This window comes from Agelaius phoeniceus, chromosome 3 (assembly GCF_051311805.1).
Source record: "Agelaius phoeniceus isolate bAgePho1 chromosome 3, bAgePho1.hap1, whole genome shotgun sequence".
NCBI lineage: Eukaryota > Metazoa > Chordata > Aves > Passeriformes > Icteridae > Agelaius > Agelaius phoeniceus.
In genome coordinates, this window is record NC_135267.1 from 103,209,123 (window position 1) to 103,230,090 (window position 20,968).

The following is a 20,968-nucleotide window of genomic DNA, read 5'->3' on the forward strand; positions in this document are numbered from 1 at the left end:
TAATTGTGGTTCAGAAGGGTATTATTGGATGCTTCATATACAAAAATTCATTTCATTTCCTAAATTATGCTATTTTTATAGAATATGGACAATTAGATGATTAACTCTACCATTATATTAGTGCTACTTACAAAATGCCATAAATGGCATTACGGACTATTAAACCTCTTTGGTTATAGTACGCATCTTAAATTTTATTTTGAATTTTATTTGATTTGGTGCACTGTTTAAAATCAGAATAACAGAACATAACATCACTCAAAAGCAAAGGAAACTAAAGCAAAGGCTCTGGGATGGCTGGAAAGTAGCTTTTTCTGTTGCATTTTAAAAATACATCAATACAGTGAAACAACACATGAAAACCTAAGTGTTAAAAAAGATGAGTCTTGCCCAATACGAATCTGAATAAAAGCCCTACGTCACTGCAAAATCTCCAAAGACATGCAGAAAACAACCTCCACTTGTGAGACTGTGAGGAAGAACAAGCAGGCTCTACCAAACAGTGTGAGACTCTCCCACAGATGTGTCATCTGAACTGCCAGTCAGGAACTGGGAGAGATTCTACAACAAAAAACATCTTCCAAAGGCCTGCATCCTCTTCAGATGCTTCATCTCCTCCATGGGGGACCATGAAAGGAATGCAGCCTGAAGAGCTGAGCTGTACAGATGCTGCATAACCCACTGGTAACAGCAAAGGAATGCAAGTCAGGAAAACATGCCAACCTAATTCTGCTCTGATTTGCTCTGTGAGCTTGGACAAAATAACCCCTCCCTCCATCACTTATTGTTTGTAAAATGGGGAGAGTGAAAGAAGTTAGCATCTGATCTCACACTTTTGATGTGCATTTTGGAGAGGAAAAGGGGTAGAGAACAAATGGATTCCTTATTATATAGAAAGGATAAGGAAAGTTTAATGGAACACAGGCTTGTTGGCTTTGGTTGTGGGATTTTTTTTTCCCTGACAGGGGTGGGAGAAACCTATTATGCCTTTCCTGGATGAGACAAGCTGGGAAACAGGCCCCTAAGCTTTTCTTCCCTACAAAAGGAAAAAAAAAAGCACATAAGGTTACAGCCAACTTAAGCTGTATTTCTGCTGCACAGTAATAATCCTTCATTCACACTTAAAACTTCTTCAAGAGAGTCTTCAGCAGGAATAGCTGGTAGAATAACAATTGTGCTTGCCATTAGAGAGCATGCTTTTCTACTTCTACTCTCAAAATCACGTAGGTTAACAACTCTATGGTAATTAAGTCTGGCAGCTCATAATTGAATTGCTAGAAGACAAAACATTGCAGCTCCTCAAAACTCTCAGCCTATTTTAATGTAAGATACTTGACACAGGAACTATACTAAGAAGTTCAGTAGGTTACAGTTTTAATTTTTTTAATAATACGCTCTATTGGTAAGAATTTTAACATAAATCCAGCTATAGATTTGCTTTTGCCAGAGCAAAGGAGCTTTATGCTGAAGCATTTCCATCTCTACCTATGGAAGCAGCTGTGGCAGCACAAACATTTCCATGCCAATACAAATGTGTACAGATCCTCCACAGTGCACTGCTTTAGCCATACTCCAATTGAGTTAAGTGTTAAAATTTTCTAGGCTTAGTGACAACAATATTTTACTTCTTGGTAGCTGATCCATCATAGCTGCCGGTGTGTATGCTCTTAGCCTGTGGCAAAGGCAGGATAATTTGAGTTGTTTTGCCCTGCTTCATTGAAAAACAAGATGACTCAAATTACTTTGAGCTTGCTTCAGGCGAGGCTCGCACACTTGGACAGCTATAATGGATCTACTGACGTGTAGTAGAAGATTGGTGGGGCTGAGCCCAGTGCTGAAATAGAGCAAACGTCCTTTTTTTCCCCCCCGGCATTTAACTTGAGCCTTTGTGAGCTACAACATGTGAGTGAACAGATGAGTGAAAAATGACTAAAGAGCTCCAACATCTTGCAATCTTCTAAATTATATGTTAATGTTAGCCACATTGAATCCAGAGATGAAGATCTGGACAGAGTTACTCAGTTATCTCTGTTCTTAACTACTCCAGGCTTGTCAGCTTTGCTTATTCTCCTCTTTCTTCTTTGTCATCTTGTCCTTTCCTTACCTGATCCTGTCCAGTCTGCTTCAACTATAATTCCCTCCTTTAGCAGCCTTAGTGAGCCTTTTCAAAACAGAGATGTCTTGAAGATATGTCCATTAATGGTACCTGCAACACCTGCATACTTTACATTTGTACCCCGAATTATGATGGTATTTATCTTTTCCATCTGCACTAAGCAAAACTAGAATTAATATTATCTCATGTGGCAGCCATGCTCTGACATTAGTCCTTCTGGTTACCCTCTCTCACTTTTCCATAAATTTATCTGATAGCACTCAAATTAAACCCAAATTTCAATTTATTTTTCACATACATATTGAGGCACATTTAACCATTAAAATTCAAATATTACTGTAAGCTCATCCAGCACAATCAAATTGTCCATCATTAAAACACATACCTATTTCCAGTGAAGTCTTACTGGTTATCACAAGAAGACTTCCACAAATGAATGTGGAAATTCCACAAATGCTCAGAAAAAAATTAAAACCATCTCCTAGATGTTATCTGGTCATCCCACACTACCCTGTATGTTCCTTGGTACCTACTGGAACAGTATGTGTTCCATAGGACATTCACATATGGTGCAGTCATAGAACGTGACTGCACCATAATCTGTATCACTTCCCAAACTAGTCCTAATTAAATGAGAATAGTTGAGAATATTAATTGCTCCTATCTATTACAAGTACTGTAAAGAAGTCCTATCATGTCAGACCATGCAGGAAACTGTCAATGCCATTAGAAATTCTCCTTGAAAACTGATACTGCAGAATGTGTCAGTAGCTTCTGATGATGTCAGATGAGAAACTGCAGCAACAGCCAAGAGCAGAGTAGTGCTCCCTGGAGACGCCAGCTTTGGCAAGATGTACTGAAATGCTGCAAGAATGTTTCTGAAATTGAGATTACTGAAATGTAATATCTCTTTTTGAAAACTTTACTGCACACAATTCATCAAGCCAAAGCTACAGTTCCAGGAAGAAAGGACCATCTGTTTTTCTTTGGACTTCTTTTTTTAAAGCTCACCTTTAATCAATTTTAAAGTTTTTTTTCATACACTGGAATGCAAAGAATTAATAACTTAAGAACTAGATAAATGACTCAATGTGTCTCCTTGAAATAGTGAATCCTCTAATTTTAATTATAATTAACTAGAAAATAACAGCCTACTTGTAATACAGACTCATTAAATCTGATACCTTTACACTTTTAACCTACAAAGGGGGCCACAAGAACTCTGGATCTATTTCCATTCCCAGCCTTGCCTTTCACCTATCATATATGCCACTGGAAAGAGCATAATCTCTTACAGACCTATTTTTACACCCAAATGGGAAATTACTTATGACAACAGAAGTGCTATGCTGAATACAGCAAGGCTTTCAGAAACATGGATATGGAAGGTTTGCATTACAAACCTTATCTTAAACATAATTTTAAATTTAATGCTTGTTAAAAAAAAGCCTTTGAAAGATCACAAAAAATTGCACAGAAAGAAATATGGTATAGTCACTTAAATATTTCTGAAACTCAGAGCATGATTACCACTAGGTTAAGATTTATTAGAAGATGCATTTAGCCAGTGTATCAAACTTCCCTAACCCTATACATCTGACTATGTACAACTAATCCATATAAATACATGAAAAGATAAATCTGAAAGACATGATAAAAATAGCTCATTGAATTATCACAAATATTATATCTTAAATGACCAACATCTAAAGTATCAATTACAGATGCAGTGCACTGAAATTGTCTGGTTGATTTCCAAGTGATCTTCTGGCTTTTACAAGCTCATAAAATAAAACATTTAGTTAAAAACCACAGGACACAACTTAAAAACAAGCCAAAAACCTGAAGAAACACTTACTAAGGTCTATGACATAACACAGCACGGCTGAGAGCAATAAGTGGGAGAAATTCTGCTGTCACTGATGAGATTTAGGGTTCTCCTCTTTAGACACCATTCTCTGCAGTGATCCTGCCCCAACAAACTTCATACAGCTTCATCTGTTTCCATCAGTCTTCATTTAATCCAAGAGTCTCACATTCTAACAATCTCCTAATTACATAGATACACAGAATACTTTATTTTTGCAAGAAAATGCCACCCAAAACACAGCAGCCTGACTGAACACAGAGACATGCATTTTAAGGCCTCTTTTTTAGATACACTAAGATAAAACAGAAGTTTATCTTTCAGACTTTTGGGACATCAAATCATGGCTTCAGTGAAGGATGCAGTTTAGTTGAACACTCCTTCTGTGATTAATAACCCAACATTAACAGTTTACTGAAAAATAAGCTATAATTCACAAAATTGCAACCAAAGTCCTCAAAGCCCGTGTATTGTGGAGAATTCTTGGAGATCAGGCATAAAAATAGTTATTTATAACACTACAGACCCAAGTGTCAGCTCTACCACCAGAAATTGTCATTCTGTAATGGAAACAACAGGACCAAATGTCTGCATGTGTCACCTCTACATCACAAAGTGGAGGACGAGCCCAGAATTTTGTTAGTGGCTTAAGCTGTTATATCAGAACAAAGATGGCATCATGGTCTGCTAATATTGACCTGACACAGATCCATCTGCCTGAGTCCACTGATCAAATCTATTAGATGTGCTGAGTTTATGCAGAAAATTGAGAATTGAATTTTTTAAAAATTAAAAAAGAAAAAAAAAATCTCTAAATGACTCCTAACATCCTTTCAGGAACTACATTTTACCAAGCACATTAATAAGCACAAATACGAATGGTATTTTTAATAACAAGACATATGTTATTTTTGAAGACAGAAATCTATCAATCTTCCCCAGGACACTCCTGACTTCATCTTCCATCTCTGCTATAAAAAGTTGCATACACAACTGATTCCAAGATTTCAAAACATTTCTGCTGTATAATGAAGATACCTAATAAGCATTTTCTCATTTCCTGTCATATTAAAAGAGATTTTTCTTTTGTCAAGTAAAATTGATCTTAATATGTGACTGTTAGAGAAATAAAAGCACATTACCCTGTTGCTGCTGTTACTTAAAGAGCACTGAATGCAACACAATGCAACAGTGAATGCAATCCAGTGCAACAGTAGGAGGGCTCCTCAGGATGGAATCCTGCCAAAATTATCTGTTCAGATAAATGGCCTGACAAAAGGCAACCATAAATAAGGTTACTCTTTCGACATCATAAAGTTGACGCATATCCTGCCCAAGCTAGTTTTGTATAAAACAGCAAATAAATCTAAGAGATAAATAAAATGCAGAGATGCTTTTATTTCAGATAAGTCTGCCTATTTATTCAGAAACCATTTGTGCAACGATTTTTGGACTATCTGAAACAATTTCTCTGAATATGTGCAACTCAGATCTCTTTCCAGCCTACATCACTATAAATCCTGATGATTTCATATCCTGCACAGAATATTTTGCATAGCCAAGTTCAATTTAAAATTAGTTATTAAAATGAACCATTAACTTTACAATGCCTACAGAGCTTTTTTTTTAATCTTCTCAATAGTTTACATTGGATAATGAAAAAAGAAGCTTGATGAGAGCATTTGCAATGTGGGGTGAAATAGCACCCAAACCACAATGCTGAAAGAGACTTCGAAAAAACTGAAAATCATTTTTCATCATCCTGAGAAATGCTTTTGGTATGTAAAGCAGAAATATATTTACCTACAAGCAACAGCAGCACATGTAGTATCTTAAAAAAGAAATGGTTAGGCATGTAGTCCAGGTGTCCTCTGGAGATTTATGGTTTAATCACTCCACATGCCACATATTTTACACAGATTTTTCTTTAAATACTGAAACAGAATTTAAACCTATGTGATTTAGCAGGTTATGAACTGTGCTGGACATAATTTAAACATACTTTCCTTTCAAATTAAAGGGTTTAGTGACATACCAAATCCCGGAATGCTTTTGAGACTGGATTTGAGACAGATTTTCTCAAGTCTGAGGTAGCTGTATCGCAGCAGGCAGTTCCACAGGAACATCCAGTCCATTCGTGTGCGATGGTTCATGATAATGACACTCCTTTCTCCAGGAACAAATCCATCTCCAGTGACAACCACCTTGGCACCACACACCATTTCCAGCAAGGCCTAGAAATAGAATCTCAGTGTTATGGCTTTACTCCCAGAAGAAAAGCATCACCCCATTAGCAATAAAAATTAATTTGAATTACATAATTTCACTTATTCGCTCACATTACAACTCGTAAACAAATTTCTGTTTTCTAATAAAACAGACAGCTTTTCTCCAGTAATAGCTGTTCAATGGAAAAGGAAGCAACAATTAAGCAGCACTTTTTAAAAAGCACTCTATTCCCATCACTGCATTAAACTTACCTTTCCCTGGTTTTCCAGGAATACTATCCTGTAGGAACATAAGTGACTCAGTATGGATTATAACTTGGTAGGTAATCTAAGGAGAGATTGGCCACACAAATATCTATTGCCCCTAAGGTCAGGGTTACTGGCAGCACACTGTCCAACACAGTCAGCACAGAAAGAGAAACCAGCAAAATACCATCAGAAAAAGGCCTTCAAATTACCTCCTTACCCTCTCTTCCCCATTCTCTCTCCAAAAAAAAAAAAAAAAAAGAAAACAAAAAAACACCAAAAAACCCACCAAAAACCACAAAAGAGAAAACACTGGGGATTTAAACAGAGCTCTAGAAAGTAAAACAACTTCTGTTCATATTTCTGCCAGCTCTGTGTGTGCCTAATAGAAGCCAAACTAAACTCAAACAGTTCAGACCCACCTCACTGTCCCATCCTGCTGACTCCTAGAAAGGAAGTAAAATGTGATAGCAGAGTGAGGAAGGTGAAAATTTCTTACATCACAGAGGTCAGGGTCAGAATTTCCCTGCTGGAGTCCAACTGGCACAAGAACACTTTATTGTTTGGAGACACAAACCAAGAACCTGTTTCTCCTGACTAAGAATGCAGTGGGTGTAAGGATAGAAACCTAAGGCAGACAAGGTCTGAGCCTCAAAATGGTTGGATACAAAATCTTTGTGAGACTCCTTTCCTGAATCTAAATTCCCACAATTCTCAGAAGATAGAATCCTTTTCACAGACATTAAAATTATTTTTGTCTAGCTCTAGTGTGGGCTAAAAATCAAACTTCTAGACTGAAAAAGTTATCATAAACTTGTTTTAATAACCCAGAATTATAAAGCCCAGGCAACTAATCATAGAAAAGACTGGTATTAGATTTTGGAGATTTTGAAATTATAAAAAAAATTTGAAGACAAACAGAGAAAGGGTTATTTTGTGACAGTATCAGTACCCAGTTAAATTTCATCATGACAAGAAATAACAATCTATTTCCTTTACTGTTGATTACATCAGCCCTCCTAATTTCACTGCATTTAGTAATGATAAAATCTACAAAAGTTTTAGAATAAGAAACAGCTGAGACCCCTTTAAAACACACAAGGCAGAAACAGCAAAAGCAGAGACTATTTGATCTACAATAAGGATAGAACTTCCTTTATGCCACAAGACACATACTTCTGCATACCAATATGGCATTTCACTTCAGAAAAAGTTAAACAAATCTCTAATGGCCTAGAGGAACAACGTTCCCTGGCTTTTAGAGAACGGAAGAAGAGACAGATCCCATTCACATTGCCTTTCCTTTGGAACAATTCAGGGAAGAGCTTTGTTATTGATTTCCAGATTCATATAGCTGTAAAGCTGATGATACGTGAGGAATACATCCTTTCTAGGGGGAGCTCTTCTTGTTCACCTGAAAACATTTATCTCTAATTCAATTACAAGGGCTAAATTCTACAAGGATTAAGCAACAGAATGGTGAAGGTTGACAACAATATACCAGACAGTGGATAATTTTCCTAATACAACACTTGGAGCACAGTTCAAAGAAAGAGTTAACAAGACAACTCATTAAGGAAGTTAACAGTTAAAAAAACCTTTCTTCTGTTTATTAAAGTTTCACCTACTCTTCTCTGCATCTGACACTGGATGAAGATGTCAAAAAAAGACGTTTCAAGAATAAAATGAACACACAACATTAGCTGATCTATAAATTAAACTGTGAAAGAAGAGGGGGACAGTAAATAGGCACACAGTTTACAACACTGTAAACCAAAGTCTCCACAGATAGTAAGTATGCAGGGGCCTGTTTAGACAGAAGCATAAATTGCTTTAAAAACACTAAAATAAAATCTAAAGTCTTAGTGAGCAAGCTAAATTGTGGGATTATGGAGAGTTGCCCAGACCTGGATGATGTGCCACTTACCACAGGGAGTGTGAGCCAAGTGGCCACAATGCAGTCGGTGATCCAGCGGTACCAGGCTGGCGAGATGAACATCAAAGGCAGAAAAGGGCCCAGCATGAATATACTTCCAAAAAAACTTCCCAAGAATAGTGCAAGTGCAAAGTACATCCCCTTCCATGACACCATGGCTCTGAAAAACACGGTTGGCATTACGTTAGACACAGACAAACTGAAAGATATTATGTAATTCTTCAAGTCCACAAGCTTGGTCTGAGGTAATATTCTTCCTTTTTTCCACAAGGAAACACCACAAGCTAACAACACAGGACAACAGTAAACACAACCAAAATGTTCTTCTTCCCCAGCAGCAGTAAGAGAAGGACTTTATAAACACAGTGATTTGTAAGGTGAATTGGGATATTAAAGGGGCCATAAAAGTATCAGCTACATCATAATTTCCACCCATTACTACAATATGTAGCTCCACTCAAAACCTTCAGCAAGCTATTTTTATTATCCAAAGGTACAGAAGGGCTATTAAGAGAACACCAGTGACATTAAACTTTTTGGCCATTACCTTTGTCTGTGGTGAAATACTAATATTACCATTTTCTAAAGAGAGGAAACTTTGCTCTTCTATTTCTCCATCCCATTTCTTCTTACTAAACACAGCGTTGCAGAAACTTCTCTTCCCCATCTATGTGTGACCTCCCTCACAAACCACTGAAAGCTGGCAAGGCTGACCAGCCCTTTCAAACACCAGTTCCCTTTTCATCCCAACAAGGCAGGCAAGCAGTGGCTGAACCCTCCCAACCCATCCTGGCTTAGAGAACTCATCACTCTTTGAAGTCTGCTGTACTTCAACTGCCCTTATCAGTTATTTTCCAACTTGCTGCACCAAAAAGCCTGTGTTTTTTAAGGCATAGTCTAGACTTGAAATATTTCAGTGTCTGTGCTATCAGCTGCACTGTCTTATTATAAATTGAAATGTACAGTACACTGAGCTTCTTAGTGCATTATGGCAGAACACTCAGCAATCCTCCAAGCATTTGTAATAGCTACAAGCTTTCACAATTTAGCAACTACTACCAGCTATGACAAAGCAAATGTGGAAATATCAATTCTCTAAATTAGGGCCTAAAAATAGACTGTTTTCATCTATTTAGGACTCAGCCAATTGTTTATAAAACCAAAGGTTAAGCAGAAGTCACTTTTTAGTCACTTTACTGAATTCCTTTTTTTGACAGGCTATTTTAGAAATTTTAAGAGCTCAGATAGACAGGACTTCAGGACAAGAAAAACAGGAAGCTGGTGGGTTTAATTTTAAAATGAGCAATGGAAAAGCAATCCATTAAGCCTTGTGTATTGTAACATACATGATTTATCTCAAGCATGTTTTGTACAATGTCCATAGCAATGATGTTTGCACAGCAAAGTATTTGACAGTCAAGAAATGGCAACACTAGGGTTGCTAGCAGATGAAATTTGCTTCTGCTACTTCATCTTGACAAATAACAAGAAAGAAGGTCTACTCTTGAGATACTTTTAGGTTTAAACAATTGCCTAAACTGTATGGTATTTGGAGAAAGTCTGAGACAAGGGGCCATGCAAATTTTTAATGCAAGAAGGATATAGGAAGCTGTATTTAACTCTGCTTCTGCAGCATAGTAAAACAAGCAACACTAAATACAAATGTTTGCTGATTGCTGCATTGGAAATGAAATTTGAATTCAAACAAATACATAATATTTATATCTGGAGTACAAAACCAGGAACTAAATAACCATGTCTGCACATATGCATGCACTAAGTAGGATCAATTCTGACACATTAAGGGATCCTTGAAGAGTAAGGCCCTGGAGGAAATTTTCTTTTTGTTAGGACTTTTTCTATTTGTTATTGCAAACCTCTGTGGGGGAAGTTCACAATAAAGACAGAAGAGGACAAAAAAAAAAAAAAAAAAAAAACCAAAACAAAAAACCCAGAAAAAAGCAGGAACCAACAGAAAGGGGGGCTGGGGGGGAATTATTAGTTGCAGCAGGACCAGAAGAAAAAGCTTCTCTTGACATCAAGATTTGAGACCTACTGCAAAAGGCAACAGACAGAATTAAAATTCAATGTGCTTGATCTGAACAGGCATTTTTTGAGGAACAAATGTATCTAAACAACTGGAAACAGCTTTAAGACAGGTAAAACCTGCCACCAGACACAGAACAGGAGTTTGTTAGGCTTTAGCCAGCTGCTCTGGTCCTCTGTGAGGCTCTCAGAGCCATCAGTCAGACACAGTGACATTTGCCAGGCAGACACTGTGGCTCCAAAAGGCTGCCAGACAACAGGGACTGAGGACATGCTCCAGTTCCAAACACCTGACTGCTGCACACAGGTACCCCCAGAGCTAAAGAGAGGAGACACTGCTCTGTCATCCTTCTAGACTCTTAGAAAAGCAATGTGGGTCACTTATTTAGGGGCTGTCTTTTTCACAGTTTATACTGGTCCTTCCCTCAAATTATTACACACAACCAAAGATTTAAGGAAAAAAAAATCTTGTCTTTTCTGTGAAAAACTGCCTCATAAACACTTTTTTGTTTGTTTCTTTTAGATGAAAGTATCTGAGCTATGGAAAAGACCTGAGGATGTTCTGAAATTCCCCTTCTTCAACCAGCACCAAGCATTACTTTCTTTTACATTCCATTTTATACATTATAAGTTACAGTGCATTCCAGTGGGTTAAATGCTGCGCTGTTTATTTCTAAGACACAAAAGATACCACGTGTGTTTTCAATCAATGCCATTTATCACTCTAAAAGCCACATTTTTAGTGTGATAAATACCCCATTTTGCTTATTGCTTCTATTTAACACATTATATATCTTTACACATGCATTTATCTAGAGTAACAGATAGACTTGGACTTTTTCTCTGAATTACCTCCACCACAATGAAGGAGAGAAAGGGAGAAAGATTCAGCAGATCCAACTGGGAGTGCAGTGCACAATTTTGTAAGGGTGAGGATGTAGGGCTGGCACACAGCTGGGCCAGGCCAGGCTCTGCAAACCCAGGCTGTTGTACCCAGTTTACCATTCCACACACCCACCACCAAGGACAGGAAGGAACTGACTATTTTCATCCTTTTGCACTCCCCAGCCCTTAAATACCTACCTCAGAAACAAACTGTCTCTAAGATATGTCAGCCATCCCAAATCTAACACCTGCATTCAACAAGCAACAGCTACAAATCAATGCAAAATACATGCCTGCAACCTCAAAACATGATAAAAACCAGCCAAAGAAAGGAGTTCTTAATGAGGACTTGGAAAATGATCTAAAACAAATGTGAAAAATCTCAAAACAAAGAAAATTGGAGCTGACTCATGTCAGAGATTAGACACCCAAGGAATGAATTACAGGATTCAACAGGAAGCCTGAACAGGATGCAAGCATTTTCAAAGTACAGAAGTATTCTCTTACTGCTGCTGACAATTCTCTTTCTAATGTAGCAATCTCCCTCAACACTGAATTTAACGTGTAGGATGATCTTTATGTATCTTTAAGCCACTTTCCATTAGGGGTCAGAGCTGTGGGAAGTCAGTCAAAATTATTTTACAATTCAGACTGAAAGCTGCAAAAAGTGATAAAGACAGCACCCTCATACTGGGCTTGTAGTTCTTCATCTATTTCGTGGCAGAACTCCAAGTTATTGGGGTACTGTACTTCACATGTTCTTGTTGCCATAGCAGAAGGGAAACATGCTCTGTCTCCAGGTAACTGGAAACAATAATTCTTTAAATAAAATTTTTGCTTTCTATTTCAGTTAATTTGAAAAATTCTTGGCTACAAGGGGAGAAAATACTTTCCCAAACAGTTTTTGTAAACTTCATTTTTATTAGAATATTTACATGAAATTATTTTGATAAACTATGCAAACAAAATGTTTGCATAGTAACATAAAGCAAAGATATTTTCCTGTGATTGGAGTTTGGCTTGTTTCGTTTGACATCTAAATACTTTTATTGAAGGTACAACTGAAATGACAGACAAACCACAGCTTGTTGTGATGGTGATTTCAAAAGGTTTTAAACAGACTGTTCTCTACAACAAAACTTTTCTTCACAACTGCTTTTGTGGCTCGTAAGTGGACAAAGGATGCAAAATAAGTTTATCTGATAAGAAACAGAAAAGTTCAAAACTTTAACGTATGAAAGTCTCAGCATAGTCAACTCACCCCATGATTCAAACTTCCTTAACAGCTCCCAGCTAATTCAAAGTGCTTGTACAAACAGGTTAATTCATCTTCCAGGCTCTATGTAAAACAAGATTTTAGCCTCAGCATAGCACTGAGCAGTACTACCTGACAAACAGAGCCAGCTGCCTGATAACGAGAGAAATCTTCAAGCACTTAGTACTACCAAGTGAGCAAATCAGGTTTTATTACACCATTGAAAAAGTAAACGCTCTTCAGTGCCAATAAAACAACGGTGGATTACTGGTCATCACATTTCCATTCAATCAGCATGGGCAATAAAACTGCTCATTAGCCTTCAAACCTGAATGAGAAATACTAGGCACTGGATTTAATGCTTCTTCCAGTCAATTACCAGTAGAAAAGGTAAACATCTTCAATTAAAATCAAGCAGAAACTCACACAGACAGCCAGTGACACCTCTTCTCTAACAGCTCTGCAAAGAAAGCCAGCACTTAACTCCAAACTGACTTAACTTCTGCATTTCCTCCAAGCAGGGCAAGTTAAACAGGTGACCTGTAAATTCCAGATCCCATGTTCAATTTTGCATTTGGAAACATAATTTCCAAATCAGAAGATACCATTTTCACAACAATTTTAAAAACCTTTGATCTGGGTGCACTGAACTGAAGTTCCAGGAGGTGGGCAAGAGAGGAACAAAGTTTGCCAACTACTTAGGTGTCCATTAAATGAACCAGCAAATGAATGACCCAAACTTTCACTTGTTTATTGTTTTTTCAGGTTACTAAACAAAATTATCTAGACAAGAGAGCAGGCAGATTGACAACCCTTCCCAGTTTTAGTGATGCAAATGAGAGGTCTGAGCAGGTGCTGAACATCAGCCAAGCAAACAAAAGTTCAGTGGAAATAACACATCCTAGCAGAAGGTTTCAAGTCCAACAAAATCACCACGCTTTTCTATTTGAGCATTTTACGTTTTTTTTCCATAACAGCATTTCAAAGGAAATTTTTATCAATTCTTGCACCCAGAGCAAGAAACTACTTTCTGTGTAGCACCGTATTTAAAAAGGAACTTGCTTGCAGCAAGTTTGTGCAGACTGACTCAGTTGTATTTCCAGATCTACAACTCACCCCGTCTCTTTGATCACGTAACTTCTCACTTGTGCCTCAGTTAAAAGAACTGCAGAAATAGAAGATGTTCTAGGGGAAGCAATGGCAGGAGGAAGCTGAATTATTAATTGCAGAAATAGCCACTCTAATCAGAAGTCCATGCAACACAGGCAGGAAGCTCCATCAGTCTCTACAGAACTCTTCATGAACTGTATTTTGTTTCTGATCCTTCTCTTAAGCACTTCAGTATTTTAAGGAAGATACAAATATGGCACAGATCACTATCACAAAAAAAAAAGTGAAAGAAAAAGGCACTTGACCACTGAAATTACTTCCTTTTTATACACTTCTTGCATTTAAAAAACTTAAGAGATACATTCATCATAAAACAATATAGGATAGGGTAATACAAGGTAATATCACCACAAGCCCTACACCTGACAGTATAGCAGATATTAGCTTACACACAAAATACAAAAAATACAAAACTTAATGAGCAATTTCCGTGAATATTACAAATAAAATATGATTATTACTGCATCCTACAATTTATTATCTCTTTTATTTGCCAAGACTTAATCTGACTATTATAATTCAATAAAAAATTTAATAGAATATTGAATTTGCTCTTCCAAGTAATTGTGTCTTCCCAAATGCAAAAATGCTGGCTGAGATTCTTTGCAGTACAGCCTTTAGACACTGTAAGCAGGTAATTCAGTCAGGGTATAGACATCAAATCAGTCTGATGCTTTTTCACCCTTGATTACCTGTTCTCTTTCCACTGTTGCTCCAGACAACCATTAGACCAATAAAGCTTGAATGAAAGCATGAGCAAAGGTATTTGAAATCATTTGTAAGAGGGTATCATGCAACAGCTACAGCTGCTTCCTGAAAAAAAAAAAAAAAAAAAAAGAAAGAATGATTTATGGAAAAGTAGCTTGCTTTTATTCCTTACTATAATCAGAAAATCTAGATGAATTGACAAATTTGCTGTAGGAAGAACTGCACAAGAGCTTTTACTCCCAAAAGCTGCATCTTTTTTTTTTTGTTATGCATATTGCACAGACACTAATAATTCTGAATTCCTTCTTCATGGCTTTCTATGCATGGAGCTGTGCTCTGCACCATCCATCAAGCTGCTGGGGCCCCACAAGCCTGTATTAAACAACAACCAATATAAATAGAGTGCCCTGGCTGACAAGTCATCAAGAATAGGTTTGGCAGATGAAAAACAGCTGCTGTATTCCTCCCAGCTCCTCTTTAAATAAAAGAAACAAACAAAAAACCAACATAACCTTGCAATAAACATGGAGCAGTGTCAATTGTACGGGTTTATTAAGTACTTTATATAAAACCTGCAAGTCAGCTTGAGGCCCACTCTGTTTTTCAAAAAAGTTACTTGTGGTCAACAGCTGGCAAATCTGTGTCCTTTGGTTTTCAAAGTCTACAGACCAAAAAGCTGACCAACATTGATGGATAACAAATCCACGTGGAAATTATGAAAAACAGATAAAATATTCCACTTTGTAACTGGAGATGTTACAAACAAACCAATAAATCAATTTCTTTTTCCCTGCATAAGAGCACCCCAACACTTTAGTTCAGAGCTATTCTTGGTGGGAAGGGGTGACATTTATAATTTCAGAAGTATCTATTTCACAATAAAATCCTCAGTAGGGAAACAGAAATAAAGGACTCCATGCTGAAGAAGAGTTACTCAAATAGAAAACCAGAATTTTCACAGGAGTATCTTTAAATCTCTACCACTGGCACTGAACTAAAAATCACTCTCGGAGAAGGAGACATCCAAGAAATTTCAAATGGCTTTTTTTTGGCCTCATTTAGACAGAATTTTCTCATCAGGTTAACAACTCAAGAAATACAGGAAAGGCATATGAAGAAAACTCATGTAGCCTGGGAAAACCAGTGGCTATCACCAGGACAGTAACAGCATGGCAGCTTATGCTAAATCATATTACTCAGAGAGTGCAATTATGAAAAGAACGAGGGGGGATGTAAAAGCAGAGTTCCAGAGGCCTTAAGCAAGGTACCCAGCTTGGAAAAAGTTTCATTGAGAGCTCTGTATTTGTGACCATCCTCTATAAAAACCTCTCTCAGTTTCATAACAGAATATATTGTCCCAAATAATTCCTCCTTTTCCAGCTATAATGTATGCTGCAAATGAATTTGATTCTGGATGGGTAATACTGCAGTCTGGTTTGTTTTTCTTATCCACTGCAGCTTTGTTGGTTTTTAGCATCTTTTATCCTGTGACAGTCATCACCGGTACAGCAACAATTGCTAAACTACTTTATTCTTGTTTTCAATAGCACATTACATGCTGCAAAAGTTCAGCAGGCCCTATGCTAAAAATCTAACAGCAAACTTACTGAAGCCAGTGAGTTTCCACCTAAAATCAGATACAAGATCAGATTATGGATTTTATCTACTCTCAGAATTATTAAATGACTGAAGAGAAAGACTAGACACTTATCTTCATTTGCCCACCATGTAAGTGATTCTGGCTCAACAGTACTTAGATGAGAGATGGAGAAGAGCACCTATGGACAAAGTTATGCCACTATTTTTTTCGAATAATAATAAAGATAAATTGCTATTATCAATGGAATATAACTCTGCCAAGCCTCTGAGTCTCTGCAACCGCCTCAGGCTTTTAAAAATGTATTTCCAAGACAAATATCAAAGAAAAAAACCATTTGCAAATAATGTTAAAAAAGTCCTAGCTGTTTAATTGGAAATTCCATTTGAGAACTTGAAATTTTGCAGGGCTGCCTTTGTGTCAGGAGTACACAGCACTCTGAAGCATACCTACACATCAGCAAGTATCACAAGTTTATAACAACTTTAAAAGTCACATAAATTGTAGTTTTCTAGTGAGCTGTGCTTACAAGCTGGCTGCTTTCCAAGGTAAGCATAGAACAAACAATAGATGGGTTACCTGGCAGGCTCCAAAGCAAAAGAAGAAAAATGCAGCAGTTCTGCAGAAAATTTATAAATGTTTCATTCCCATCAGAAGCAGCAGAAAAGAGTTTATTTGCATTTTCTCCATTTCTGGACATGAAATGCTGTTTTCAATCTACTATATTTTGATGTAGATCAATATCCAAAGCATAGTCAAAACTCACATGTTGCTGAATTACCATCCCACTATTAACTAACAATATTTCTGCTTCAGGACCTTACAGTCAGAGATGAAGATCTGCTGTGCTTTTCAGTCTTCTAGACAACAGCCCTCACATCTCATTTGCACAGCTCACCAGTAAGATCAATCATACCTGGCTATTTCTAAGATTACATTACAAACTACTGCTAAGCCGGGTACCTTTAACCCCATCTTCAGCTCTGGAATTTCCTCTTTCCATCAGCTACAACGGGAAGCTTTTCTCTCCTGACAAGACTCCAAAAGGATGTCCCCAGGGCTTCAGGTGGATTGAGGTCTTCAAAGCCATTTCTAGGAGAGCATTTCAGGGTGTAAACCATGGGTATTGTGCTGTGCATGGATGCAGGCTGTGCCTGGGAAGAAGCACAACTAAGTTGGTCCATCTGTACTTCTGCTAGTAAAGCTCCAGGGCTCGGCAGGGGTACTCATGGCAGCAGCCTGATGCAGACATGGCTGCCTCTGCTTCCAGGGCTACTGAATCTGATTCTATGAAACATTCTTCTTCAGATTTAAATGCTCTCAAAGCCAGAAAATGTCTCATCAGTACAGTACCATAAAGCAATTCATGTTGTTCCTTGTTAAAGCTGAATGGCTTTGGTCCCTCAAACACCTACAAAGACATAAGTGACCATTTGATTCTTACTTGTAAATTTTTTGGCATTTAGATGCAAAGGATCCAGGGCTATTGACAAACGAGTAACAAAATGTTTTCCATGAAAATTTATCAAGGTCATTTTAGCCTAAAACAAATTACCAGCATAAGAATCTAAATAAAGCAATTCAATGCCGAGACAACAGGGGAAGTTTATCTGCCAGTGCTTATGCAATACTTTACTAAGCTGCCAGAAGACAAACAGGGGGGAAAAAAGCAACATCTAAGACAATGATTTTTAGCCTTTTATTATGTAAAATAGTAGCTCATTTGAAACAGAAACTCGGTTTCTAATAAAGTTTGCCAGAACTGAAAGGAGCTTATAAAAATAATTAGAAGTGTTTTAATAGGTGCTGCATTCCCCATCACAAAGACCAAGTCAATGTACAGTAAGAATGAGCTTCAAGTCAGCTGCAAACACATTTGGCACTTGCAGATGCTTTAGACAGACATGCTGGGGCAGACACATAGATGCTAGTCAATCCAAGAACAAAGTATCCATGAAATAATTACGGAACAGCAAGTGACCCAGTCAGGGAAATAACCTATTACAGCTACTCAGGGACTACTAGATTTTACACACGTGAGCAATGCTTTGGCTTAACAAGAGCTATTAGGAAAAAAGCGGGCGAGAAGGAAAGCCTGCAAGAGCTACAGATAAAGAGCCTCCCAACAACATCTGGGGCATTGTTATAGACCAAGTAAAACCCCTTCCAGTCTCTGACTCAGTACCACTGATGTTGCTACAAAAGTGCCTTAAAAGCTGAAAAGTGATAGCGGAAAGAAACAAAAAGAACAACTTTTAAAAGACCACTGAAGCAAAAAAACACATTCATTTGGATCATTCAGAAAACTCCACAGCACATACCTAGAGAGTGAGAGGCCAAAAGATAAATAATACCCTGACTTACACCAAAACTATCATGTGGAAGATAAAGGAAACAGGTGACAAGGTAGAAATAGTCTAGAAAAGGTTATTTATTGGTATCCCCTCTCCCCCTTAAAATAAATGACAATGAAAAAGGAATCTAAGAGGAAATGCAGTGGGTCAATCTTTGCATTAGATAAATCTTATCCAAAAAAGGAAGATACTGTTCAAATCTGGCTGTGCAGGTCATGCTACCAGAAATACCTAAATCAAGAATCTTCTCACAGCAGTTCTTATAGTCATGAAACACATTTAACATCAGCCATATCCACACTATTTGTTAGGGCCAGAAAGATTTAATGATCTACCAATTCATTAAAAGGATTTTTCCCTTTTTTGTTTTATTACAAGAATCTCCTCCAAGAAGACCTAGTATTGTCTCAGTTATTTCCAAGTGGGAACACACCCTGGTGTGCACTTTCCCTTTTAGCAAGGGCCATGACCTTGCAGGAAAAAGATTATACAAAAACACAGAATTCCTGGAAAGAATTTGCTCTTTCTGATTAGCACTTACCTTCAAGGTATAAAACATTTTCATTAGTAACTGGGCAACTAATTAAGGATATATGTGAGAAAGCAAGCACATATTTCTAGTTGCATTTGTAGAAGGATTCTCAAATGTAACCACAGCTCTTGAAATGCTTTTAATGAGTTCATTGCAATGGGCACTGAGAAAGTGATGTTTTTATTGGGGAAATTATAAATTATGGACTTCTCAAAAATAGTTGCTTATGACATTCCACTTCCCTCTCTTCCTCATCAGGTTGAGGCTTCTCTCCCTGTGTTGTCTGAAAGTAAACACGATGCTGAAACTCCCAGAGTAGTTTCAAATAATCAAAGGACAGTATGCTTTTAGTTACTGGGATACTTTGTATTCAAATGCAACAGCCTCAAGAAAATTACTCCACCTTAAGTATGACTGCAAGGCATGCTCAAGTTAAGAAAAAACATCACAAACACAGGTACAAAGTTAAACACAGAAAAGCCAGCGCTAAAAGTAAGAGCATTGATTATGAAATATTCTTATGTTCTAGAGTTAAGTGACATTTTTCATCTGAGCAACAAAGAAACAACTATATTCTCCTACACTGAGATGTTCACCTCTGAAATATTTTTGTTGCCAGAAAGACCATCAGAGTTTGATAAACAAGAGCAAGAGTAGTGATAGCAAAAGATGCAACACAGAGATCAAAGACCTAAAATTACACAAGATCACTTGGAGTCTCTTAAAGCCATTAATTTATGGTAACATAAGTAAGTACATGGTAACTATTTAGAGAAACTGTAGTTACATAATCTTCATCAAACAAGGTACAGGAAAATTGTTCCAACACTTTACTAAAATGTTATGAATTAATTAACTGGCAGCTGGGTCAACTTGCTGTCTTTCCCAAAGGCATAAACCCAACAACACAGAGACAACACTTTCCAATCTCATGGGAAGAATGAATAGTATGGGAATTTCTGCTCTACTGGAGGCTCCAAATGAAGATAACTCACTCCTATGTCTTAATTCCTACTAAGTAGGGTTTTACACCTAATTCTCCAGAATGGCAGTGAAATAAGAGCCCCAGTGACAAGCAAGGCCTTGCTCTTCATAGTTCTGACTTCTCCCCTCAGCAGACCCTCCTTGAACAGTGGTTGAGGAAGTAGCATCTCTGAAAAAGTTAGCTTTGATTGTTAATTTCTCCAACTTCCACAGGAGAACATATGTGGACACTTCTAAGAGCTTCCACTCCTAACACTAAATATGAGCTCTTGAATATACTTTGATCTGAATTCATACAGGAGCACAGGCTTCCATGAGGATAGCTCTTAATATGTAGATGGCCTTAAAAGCTCTCTTTAGAAATGCAAACAGCATTGTATTGTTTTATTTAAAAATAAATAATGCATTTTTCATAGTTTAAATAGAAGATAAATTGCAACTTCTAGTGGTCTCTACAAATATGTTGTGAGAAAAATCCCTGGCAGTTAAAGTATAGTTAGATACTTGGACGAACTCAAATAACTTAAAAGAAAGAAGGCCATAATTTCTCAAGGCTAATACATATGAATATTAATTTTACATTAAGTTGCTTAACATTCAAAACTTCCTTCTCACACCTGCTGAAATAATTTTCACCTGCTCCTGCTGCTGTTGCAGATGAACTAACAGGGAGAGAGGACAGAAAGCAGCAGAACAATGCAGCGTTGGGAATGAAGGAACACACTGTGTCAAAGGGGAAGCCTAAAGTCATTGGAAAGCCCTGTACTCTAGTTAAGCAAGGCAATACAACACGCCTTCTAACAAAGACAATTTGAAACCAATTACAAGCCAGAAGATTAATGTACTGACTCAGGCATAGATGAGCCTGAGTTTTCCACCGCCCGTGTTTCCCAAGAATCCTTGTCTAACTCATGGAAGGAGGGGTAGAGCTGCTTAGAATTTAGAACATGCAATAAGGAGAAAATTTGAAAACAACTTGAGGAAACATGGATTCCTGCTGAGCATAGAGTTTTCAACAACAGCTAAGATTTATTGTATTGAAAT

At 37.4% G+C, this 20,968-nt stretch overlaps 1 protein-coding gene across 8 annotated transcripts in view; it reads right to left on the bottom strand.

Moving 5' to 3' along the window:
• The window catches only part of LCLAT1 (lysocardiolipin acyltransferase 1), a 112,032-nt gene that overhangs the window by 65,583 nt on the left and 25,481 nt on the right, over window positions 1-20,968 (bottom strand). For 3 of the 8 annotated variants that reach the window (XM_077176034.1, XM_054629333.2, XM_077176033.1), the window contains 4 exons: window positions 14,442-14,562; window positions 13,696-13,764; window positions 8,385-8,553; window positions 6,019-6,217 (listed from right to left, as the gene is read on the bottom strand). In XM_077176034.1, the coding sequence (XP_077032149.1) occupies window positions 6,019-6,217; window positions 8,385-8,553; window positions 13,696-13,764; window positions 14,442-14,503 (499 nt within the window). In that variant the 5' untranslated portion in view covers window positions 14,504-14,562. Of the gene's footprint in view, window positions 1-6,018; window positions 6,218-8,384; window positions 8,554-13,695; window positions 13,956-14,441; window positions 14,563-20,968 lie in introns of all 8 variants that reach the window. The other 5 variants (XM_077176036.1, XM_077176035.1, XM_054629336.2 and 2 more) reach the window with 3 other exon arrangements.